At 47.2% G+C, this 10,486-nt stretch overlaps 1 protein-coding gene across 9 annotated transcripts in view; it reads right to left on the bottom strand.

Annotated features, from left to right (window-relative positions):
- Nucleotides 1-10,486, bottom strand: part of LOC108290801 (high density lipoprotein binding protein) — a 90,112-nt gene that overhangs the window by 26,070 nt on the left and 53,556 nt on the right. For all 9 annotated transcript variants that reach the window (XM_037732196.1, XM_017510772.2, XM_037732199.1 and 6 more), the window contains 6 exons: nt 9,246-9,403; nt 7,823-8,038; nt 2,316-2,522; nt 1,903-2,118; nt 1,104-1,310; nt 784-891 (listed from right to left, as the gene is read on the bottom strand). In XM_037732196.1, the coding sequence (XP_037588124.1) occupies nt 784-891; nt 1,104-1,310; nt 1,903-2,118; nt 2,316-2,522; nt 7,823-8,038; nt 9,246-9,403 (1,112 nt within the window). The remainder of the gene's footprint in view (nt 1-783; nt 892-1,103; nt 1,311-1,902; nt 2,119-2,315; nt 2,523-7,822; nt 8,039-9,245; nt 9,404-10,486) is intronic.

The following is a 10,486-nucleotide window of genomic DNA, read 5'->3' as shown; positions in this document are numbered from 1 at the left end:
GGGCACAGTGACTCACCTGTAATCTTAACATTTTGGGAGGCCAAGGCAGGAGGACTACTTGAGCCCAACAGTTCGAGCTGGGCAACATAGCAAGTCCCTGCCTCCACAAAAAATTTGAAAACTAGCCTGGGGCAGTGGTGCACGCCTGAAGTGCCAGCTACTCAGGAAGCTGAGACGGGAGGATCACTTGAGCCATGAGTTCAAGGCTGCAGTGAACTATGATTGTGCCACTGCACCCTAGCTGGGTGACAGAGTGAGACTTTGTAACTAGAAAGAATAAAATAAATTTTATTTTTAAAAAGGACACAGTAACATTAACTGGAAACTAAGTCTAAACAGAACAGGGGTTAAATATGATGGCTGTTTTCCCTGGTATTTCTTTTCTGTTCATGTTTCCTGGGTGCTACAATTTCCTTTGGTAAACTGAGAAAGCTTTAAATTCACACTTAATACGATTTATATACAAGTTCTGCTCTTGAAACTATTATGAAGTTATTTCACCATAATTACTCATTGACATGTTTCTTAAAATACTTATGAAACCTAACAATACACGATCCTCTCTGGTTAAAGGCCAGAAGGATGGTACAGACATCGACATGCATTATGCTGCCCTTCCTCAGCCAACCATGAAGCTGACCATGTCAAACAGGATGGTTAATTTAGAAAAATACACCAGTTTTCAAGGGTATTCACAGGATAAAGGTCAACAAAGCAATGTCAGAAACAGAGAGACAGAAAACAAGACAAATTCAATCCACCCGGCGAAAAACGTGCCCTTACCTTTGGCATCTGCTGAGTGATTTTGGCCAGGTTCTGTCCTTTCTTGCCAATGATGAAACGGTGAAGCCAGGAAGGGGCGGCGACAGAGGAGACGGTGAAGCTATTGGCCTGAGAACATGGGAGAACAGCCATGGGTTTGCAGAGCTCAAGGTCATGTCACACGGAAGCCAGGCTGCTCGCCCGGGGCTGAGAGGCGAACACTCCCCAAGCCCAGGAACCTGCACCGTGTCCAGGCCCCAGGATCACAAATAAGAGCTCATGCACGAAGGCCCCGTGGACTCCACTCAAAGGGGACGCACTTAAAGCTCAGAGGCAGTTACCTTGGCATAGACTTCAGTCAACGCCTGACCTAACTTTTCAGGCTCGCCTCGAAGTATTACAGTCTCTGAGATGCTGTCTGAGGGTGGGATCTCAACTGAAACGCCGGTTCTCTCAAGGATCTCCTGCAAAGAATTGCCCTTGGGCCCGATGACATACTTGTGCTGGGATTTCTTCACTTCCACTGCAATGGTGGTAGTCTTCTTTTTCTAAATAAGAGCACCATGAGGGGCAGTCAAAGGGAAGGGTGTGGGAAGCGGGCAGGCAGGCACCGCCAGTGCTGCACAGGCTACAGAAGCTGGTCCCAAGAAGTGAACAACAAGTGATCAGGACCAGCCGATCCCCAGAAGCCTCACTGCTCAAGGACTGGATTTTCCTCTCAGTCTAGGCTCCCGCCTGCTGATAACTTCGTCCTTAAATGCTGGAAAACACCCAATCCTTTTCCTCAACTAAGGAACATGTTTCAGACTTCAGAGTTCACTAAACTGAGCTAATAGCTTAATCCAAGACATGAACAAGTCTGAGCTGTACATCTGATCCTGGGGTAGCAGCCTGTCAGCACAGCCAGAGGCCCAGGACAGGGACATAGACAGGACAGCGAGGACAACTGCCCTGCAGATGCTCAACAGCAAGGCAGGGGCGGGCACCAACCTCACACCGGTCACTCAAGCGTAGAGACAAGAAGCATCTTCACCAAGGATGAAAAGGTAAGGGGCAGAACCGGGCCTTAACTGAATCTCCAGACCCAAATCCTAGTTTCTCTTCCTGCCCACGGGGATTTGTCTCCTCTACACCGCGTACCTTCTCCTCATAAATCTTCTTGATGCGAGCCACAGCCTGAGCCAACTGCTCCTTCTCTCCAGTAAAGACGATCTCCGTCCGGTTCACGCTGGGTGGGGGAATGTTGATGCGCGTGCCTGTCTCCTGCATGATCTCGCCGACCAGCCTATTATATGGCCCGGCGATGAAGGGGTGGAATGCCTTTTCTACTTCTAGCCTCTCCACGGCACGTTTGTCCTGGAAAGGATGGGAAGAACTGATGAGAACAGGCCTCTGAAAACCAACTGGGGACAGACGGGACTTAGGGTTGGAGTCAAGCCTTCCAATCCCACCATACTATGCCTTTAAGTCCACGCTGGACACAGCAAGCCATGAGGGAGTGAGGTCTGTGCCAGCAGACGGGCAGGGGCACGAGGCACTCACACAGGCCTCACCTGCTCGGCAGAGATGAGTAAGACTTCATGGCGAGCTTTCTCAATGCCCTCTTTGGTGCCAGTGATCTTGATCTGATTGCTGGGGTCATCCGGGCGTGGGATTTGGATTTTGGTTGCAGTTTTTAGCTCCAAGTCTTGCAGTTTCTCTCCATTTTTGCCAATAACAAAGCGATGGTGTTCTTTGGGAATAGCAACAGTTGCTGAGGCCTAGAGCAAGAAGAGAATCAAAGAAAACAAGAATATTTGTAGGTTCTGAAGGAGCACATTTTTCCAAGGCATTCTCCCTGGCAGAAACACCATCTTTGCTTATTCTTGCCCCCCAGCCCCAATCCATCCATCAGAACAGTGTGAGCTTAAACATCACGTGCTTGGGGAAACTTACCGTGACGCCCAGGCTAGGGTAAGTTCAAGAGCATCTGCACCACTACTTAACATCCATTGGAATATATACACACAAAAGGAGACAAGAGAAAACAGTCACAAAGGCTGGGCAGGAAGAAGCATGTGACTGCATACGTAGAAACCCTGAGAACACTACTGGGCTAACTTCTATTTACAGCAAGGAGAACAGATTGAAATCCAGAAATTAACAGCTTTAACTTCCACAAACAGCAACTGCTTAGAAGACGCAATGAAAAAGATGCATTTCTCATAGAAAAAAGGAAAAAACAAGGATAGGAAAAGAGCTAGACATAAGCCCAGCACAAGGTGGAGTATGTGCACCCGAAATTAGAAAATGCTCCTTAAAAGAGCTAAAAGAAGGTTTAAGTGATAAAGATGGTAATTATCCCAATTAACTTTAAAATATTAATACCATTTCAAACAGTTGATTATAAAGGCTGTAATACAGAACAAACAAACAAACAAACAAAATAGAATAAACAACAAAACCCTGAAAAAGAACAGTGCGGGGTAGAGGTGTTAACAGTGGTGCGAGACATTAAACATGACACCCTTATCAGTACACAGGAAACATTGGCATATGGGAAGACAGACCATCTTGCTGGTCAGAACTGAAAACCCAGAAACAGACCTAAGTTAATACGAACATCTAGGACATGATAAAAGCAGCCACTCAAGCAAGGCACTGGAGGAAACGGTCTTTTCAAGGTGGTGCTGGCATGCCTATAATCCCAGCACTCCGGGAGGCGGGGGTGAGAGGATTGTTTGAGCCCAGGAGTCCCAGATCAGCCTGGAAAACATAGTGGACCTCACTTCCACAAAAGCTTTAAAAATTAGCCGGGCGTGGTTGCGCATGCCTGTGGTCCCACCTACTGGGGTGGCTGAGGCAGGACGGCTGCCTGGGCCTAGGAGACTGAGGCTGCAGTGAGCTGTGATCATGCCACAGCACTTCAGCTTATGTGGCAGACTGAGACCCTGTGTTAAAACAAAAAACTGGTGCTCACAACTCAATAGTCATATGGAAAAAGGCGAAACGCGATCAGTGCCTTAACCCTATTTGCAATAAATTCCAAACAGATCAGTAACTGAAATGTAAGAACATATTTACAAGGAGCAGAAGAAAATATAAACTTTCTTATGACATGATGGTGAAAAAAACTTTCCTAACAATGACTCAAGACAATAAAAAAAAATGCAAGTGGCCCTTATATATTGAAGCGCTGCTCAGTCTTGCCCATCAGAAAAATGCAAATGAAAAGTATATTCAGTTGCCTCTCACAATGGCCAAAACCCAAGTATGTGATGAGCCTGGCTCCTGTGTACTGCTGATGATAGTGCAAAACACTAATTCCTAAGGATGGACATTTAGCATCAGATTGCCCAATTCCATATGCTGTTTCCCTCTTGACCCAGCCAGCTCACTTCTAGGAATCTATCCCAAGATACACTGGGTAAAACAGGAAACAGCATATGCACAGATTTTTATTGTAACATAATTTTGTAACAGCTGAAGTCTGGAAACTACCCAAATGCCCATCAGTAGGAGAGCCTGGGTAAATTACAGCACGCCTACAGAGTATTACAGTGCTGTATAAAGAAATGAGAAAAATCACTACTTGTTGATATACAGACACCTAAATATAGAAGAAAAAAAGCAAGGCACAGGAAAGGGTGTACAGCAAGCTGTATTTTGCTTCTACTGTCAAATACGAACAACAAAGGATAAACCGGGACCAGGAATGGCCCCCTGTATAGGTGGGGAGGGAGCAGGGTGAAGGTACCAGGCTGGGGAGATTTCTCTGAAAGAACTTTATTATATAACGTTGACTTTGCAAACATGTAAATGTTGAAATACTTTGAAAACACTGAAAATAAACTGAAACAAATGTACCTAACTATATCAAGATGACAGGAAAACTCAGAAAAAAGAAATTGCTTCAAGTGATTCTGAACTGATGATTTTCCTTTTTTGAGACAGGCTCTCACTCTGTCACCCAGTGGTGCAGACACCACTCACAGAAGCCTCCACCTCCCACACTGAAACAATCCTCTCTCCTCTGACTTCCAAGTAGCTGGGATTACAGGTGAGCGCCACCACGCCCAGCCATTTTTTGTAAAGATGGGGTTTCTCCATGTTGCCCAGGCTAGCCTCAAATTCCTGGGCTCATGCAAGCTGCTGGCCTCGGCGTCCCAAAGTGAGAGCCACTGCCTGATTTTCCTTTCTTGAAAGCACAACTTTCCTAGCTCTGTCTTCTGAAAAAGTCTAGAAGCTTTGATGACCCAGTCGTAATGTGCACTCAGAGACTGGAGTGTCCAACTGTAATTTCCTACTCAAAAGGTCCAGAGTTCACAGAAAAATGCTGATTCAAGGTCTGTGTAAGGAAATATGTAAGACTAGTCTGAGGCATCTTTCTGTGTTAGAAATTAAGAAGTTATTGATGTTAATGGGTCATGGCTCTAACCTGCAGGGAACAAAACTGAAAGGAGGGGTCCCACATGCCAAAGATGAGGCAACTGCTGCGTAAAGAATGACAGACATGCCAAAAATGTCTGAGTTCATAATGACACGAAGAAGAGTCACTGATCAACACCAAAGCCACCAGACTGAAAGAATCGATCATTTATCTGGTACTTCCCACTCAACTGTTGAAGAAGAAAAATTCTTCCTTACAAGAATTATCAACTAATATGTGAACAGGGAGAGAATCACAAAAGCATAATTGGCAGCCCTTAGCGAATTTGGGCAGTAATCACCAACTGATGGTAAAACAATTACACAAAGGACTGATAAGAAACGTTGTAAGGGAAGACACCAGACCTGAGCCTACTGGCCAATCTCAAAATCAGAACAAGAACAACCAGCTATCACAGCAAGGGCTCAGCACCACCGACAGAATCTTTTTTTTTTGGTGTTGGGGGGGGGAACGGAGTCTTGCTCTGTCGCCAGGCTGGAGTGCAGTGGCACAATCTCAGCTTACTGCAACCTCCGCCTCCTGGGTTCAAGTAATTCCCCTGCCTCAGCCTCCTCAGTAGCTGCGATTATAGGAGGGCGCCACCACACCCAGCTAATTTTTTTTTGTATTTTAGTAGAGATGGGGTTTCACCACGCTGGTCAGGATGGTCTTCTGATCTGCCCGCCTGGCCTCCCAAAGTGCTGGGATTACAGATGTGAGCCACCACTCCCAGCAGAGCCTGCTTGCCAAACAAGCTGCCTGTGGAAGTAACCAAGCCCCTGAAGATCTGACACCAGTTCACCAAAAATAATCAGTGAATAGCAGAACAAATCAAACACCCATTGTCCCCAATAATCAATGGCGTTAAAAAAAAGGGAGGACAGGCTGGGCATGGTGGCTCATGTCTGCAATTCCAGTATTTTGGGAGGCTTAAGTGGGTGGATCATTTGAGCCTAAGGGTTCAAGACCAGCCTGGGCAACATGGTAAAAATGCATATCTACCCAAAAAAAAAAAAAAAAAAAAAAAAAATGGCCAGGCCTGGTGGCATATGTCTGCAGTCTCGGCTACTTGAAGGGCTGAGTCAGGAGGATCGCTTGAGCCCAGGAGGTCAAGGCTGTTGTGAGCAGTGTTTGTACCACTGCACTCCAGCCTAGGTGACAACATGAGATTCTGTCTCAAAAAAGAAAAAGAGTGGGTAGAAGGGAGTAAGTACTGTTACAGAACGAGAGACTTAGGATTCTACAATCAGTGCAACACAGGGACCTGTTTGGACACTGACTTGAATGGACCAACCGGAAGAAACATCTTTGAGATGACGAGGAAAGGCCAAACTCAGCCTGGGTTAAACACAGACATGATACTAAGACGCCACTGTCAATGTGATTACATGAGTTAAGAACACAATTATTATACATATGCATATATAAAAACAGGGGCTCCTCTGAAGTAAGGCACAATAATGTGTCTGGAATTTGTTTTAAGGTAATTAAGGGGCAGGAGAGTACGTCAGGGCAAATCTCTTCACTCTGATCCGTATATTCAGTGAAGTGGTCCTTTCCCCTGCAGTGTTCATTACAAAACCGGAGTAATGAACCTGCAGACACCAGAACAACTTTTGGAGCTACTATGCACAGCCACAATGCTAGACAATGACAAGCAACACTGTCACCTTCATTAACGCTTAATGGTTCAACTCCATGAAGCCAGCTGGGGTTTGGGACCATCCTGATACCCTCATGTGGGTGAGTAAGTGGCAAAGCTGGACTTCATCAGGCGGCACTCCTCTGCCTCCTGGCTACGCCTTGCGCTCCTACCCCTCAGCCCCTCTTCCATCAGATCCCCACCGTCCAACCACCGTGCCCCAGATCCAGCTCCCACAAGATCAAGACTCAGCAACAGACAGGAAGAACTCCGATTCTTAAATAAGCCCATCTAGTACAACAGCGGTCACGCAACATTTTAATATGATTCTTTACATGTTTTTTTGGTCTTTAGGTGCTGCCACTTAGGGAGAAATGCATCAGAGATTTGCTTATCTATTACAAATTTCTTCAAGTCCAAGTTCTGGCATCAGACTGCCAAAGACTAGGAAGCTGGCTTAAAACAGAATTTGAACTTGTAATCTCCTGAATTTGGGGCCTGGTAATGAGCATTTAATGACCACACTAGCAAAGCAATGGAACTACCCATCTTCACCATTCAGCAAGCCTAGTTTAAGTGTCTCAAACTCTGGGACAAGCTTCTAATTTTCAGTGCAGTTGGACGTGGCTGTATGCCTGTAACCCAGCTAACCAGGAGCCTGGGTAGACTGCCTGAGCCCAGGGGTTCTAGGCCACAGTGTACCACCATCACACTGGTGAATAGCCACTGCACAACAGCCTGGACAACAGAGTGAGACTCTGTCTCTTAAAAGAAAAAATTGTTATTACTTTCAAGTTCATTCACTCAAAGAGCAAAAATGGTAAGTGTCCCAGTTTTATTATCAGTTTAGTGGGTTTTTTCACTAAAAATGCCAGGGGACTCTCAACGTTGTTGTCCTACCTCCAAAAGACTGAACTGCCCCATGGGAGGAAGAGTCCAGGAAAGTTCTAGCCTGCACCAGGAGCCAGTGGTATGGGCCACCTGGTAGAAGTAGGCCTCAGGCTACCCACCTGAGTCTGCAGTCTAGCAACAATGTCCTTCCGAGCTTTCATGACAGCATCCAGCTTTCCCGACACCATGATGGAGAGGCCTTGGTCTTTGGCCAAAGACAGCTCCAAGTGGGCACCGGTTCTCTGCATGATCTCAAGGCAGATTTTTGCTTGTTCACCTTCTCCAAATTGGTTCATATCCTTATATTTTCTCTCCTCCAGGGGTACATGGAACACCTGCTCAAAAAAGACCAAAAACGGGAAGGTAAAGAGACTAAAGGAAGGCCCATAGACACAGAGTAAAGAACGTATGTCCATTACCATCCACTCACAAAGCAGCCCTGCCCTGCCCACAGGCACTGCTCGAAGCCCTGGGATAAAGCCGCTGAAAGACAAGGAGAAAGTGCCAAGGTCAGGAGGCTGACATCCTAAGGAGAAGAGAACGACATCGGCCGCACGAATGAATGAGGGGGCCAGTGAGTGCTGTGATGAAATCAGTAGAGAGAAGAGCGTTTAGGAGAAAGTGGGAGGTAGACCCTGGCGAGGGCCAGAAAACCTTCCTGAAGCACGAGGCAGTGATCCATGCCAGGAGGTGAGGGAACTAAGGGTGTGCAGGCAGGACAGCCGAGGAGGTTAACGGGGGTGGAGCCTGCTGAGCACACCAGAGGGAAAGTTAAGAGGATCACCCGGCCCACCCTGTAGCAAAAATCAGTACAGGGTTTTCAGCAGGATGCACTCTGCTTGATGGCTCAGGGTCCCTCCAGCTGCTTTATGGAGAAGGACCGAGGAGGAACAAAGTGGAAGCAGGAGGGATCAACTACTCTGGTTTGAGACCAGAGTCACCAAGTACACAGCGGTACAATGAACGAAATCATTAACAAGACAACAGACAGGTGGAAATGGAAGGATTGGGGTGCAACTGTTTAGGAGCCTAAAATTCAGGGAAGACACTGGCAGAAAGATGGTGATTTTCCACCATGACCGGATGATAGGAGTTTTTATAAAAGTTTTGCAACTCACCAACATTTCAAATTCAGGTAGCAGAGAGAAGGGCTAGTGAAGCCAAAGAAAACCAGGAGACTGGTTAACCGCTTCCAGAAAGCGGAATGAGCACAGAACAGAAAACAGGAGCTGTCAGTCTGACAGACGCTGCCCGCAACCCGGCCGTGAGCCAGCCCTTCTGAGCGCTAGACAGGGTGGACGGGACAGAGGTGGTCGACAAAACATCTCTGGGGTGGGGAGTGATTCAATGAAGGCCTTCTCCCTTTAGCTACTCAAAGCATTCTCGTTTTTTGCATGTTCAAAAATGTTTCCATCAGGTCCTACGCTTGGAGGCATAGGTTAAGAAAGGACAGCAATGAATTTTTAAAAATTTAAAAAATTTACATGGACATGCTGCATGATAAAATTTTTAAAAGAAAGAAAGAAAGAACGGCGTTTCTACCTGAGTGATGACAGAAGCCTTGATGGGCCGGATCTTGTTACCCCAGGCTCCAGCGGGTTCCTGGGCACTTTCCAGGCAAGCAGCTTTCTCAGGAAGTGGAGGGAAGGCATCCTTGTAGGTTGGTGGGTCACTCTCCTCTTCTGAATTCAGAGTGGCAACTGGACCAGCCAACACAGATGAAGAGACAGCACTACTTTTAGCATGACATGAAAAACACTTTAAAGAGTTTTAATGCTTAAAAACAGACAAACAAAAAACACACTAAATGCTCCAGGGACAAGTTCCCCCACCCCTCTCTCCTCATTCAGAGTGATGGGGAAAGGTCCCAGGAGGTCACCAGGCCTAGCAACCTGAGTGTGTGTGCTACAGGAGGCCAGAAACTCCCAGTCTCTGACAGCTAAGCTATGCCCAGCACCCTGAGTGTGCGCTAGAGGAGCAGCTGACCGACGCCCATCCACATGGCCTCCCCAGTGAGCATCAGCTCAGACACTGTGAGCCCCACTCCCCCAACAGGGTGAACCCGATGTAAGGCTGCGGTGGCCCCCAGGGTCGTGGGGTGTCCCTTATGCTGTGTTGAGGTGCAGGATCCAAGAGGTAAAGAGACAGGACACTGAAGAACTGGTGAAGAGCATCTGGACTCGGGGTGGGGTGGACACACCACGTGTGAGCAGAGATCAGCGGTGGCCCTCCAATGCCCAAGAGCATCTGTATTTATTAGGTACAAGCAGGGGGCAGGGTCATGAGTGAGGTCATCATCTACAGACTTAGTCATAGGACATATATAATCACATGAGTTACAAGTGAGGGGACCACGCCATTATGTCACCTGGGCAGAGAGGTGGGCCGTGCGTAGAGGCGAGGGTCACGTACAGAAAAGGGGTCTACCCCATTAGGTCACCGAGGCAAGGAGGTGGGGTGTGTGCAGGAGGTGTCGTGCGCGACACTTCTTATCTGGGGGCTGGAGACTTCAAAGGGTTTCTAATAGAAAGATATTGTAAGCCAATGCAGTGGGAGCTGACAGACGTGTGCTCTTCTCTGAAGATATTTATGGGAGGATGATCTGAGCTAGCACAGAAGCGAGATAAGATTGACAGGGTGTACAGCCGCTGTGACTGGTCACACCAGAGGGGTTCTTCTCCCTCGGTCACTTCCAGGATCTCAGGCCTGAGGCCGACTTTCCACAGGAACTGGATGCAAGGTACTACAACTCCTTTATCAGGAGGAGAGGCTCTTGCTCCAAG

Source organism: Cebus imitator, unplaced genomic scaffold (genome assembly GCF_001604975.1).
Source record: "Cebus imitator isolate Cc_AM_T3 unplaced genomic scaffold, Cebus_imitator-1.0 Scaffold443, whole genome shotgun sequence".
Classification (NCBI taxonomy): Eukaryota; Metazoa; Chordata; class Mammalia; order Primates; family Cebidae; genus Cebus; species Cebus imitator.
Note: the sequence above shows the minus strand (reverse complement) of the source record. Positions and strands in the feature narration are given on the sequence as shown.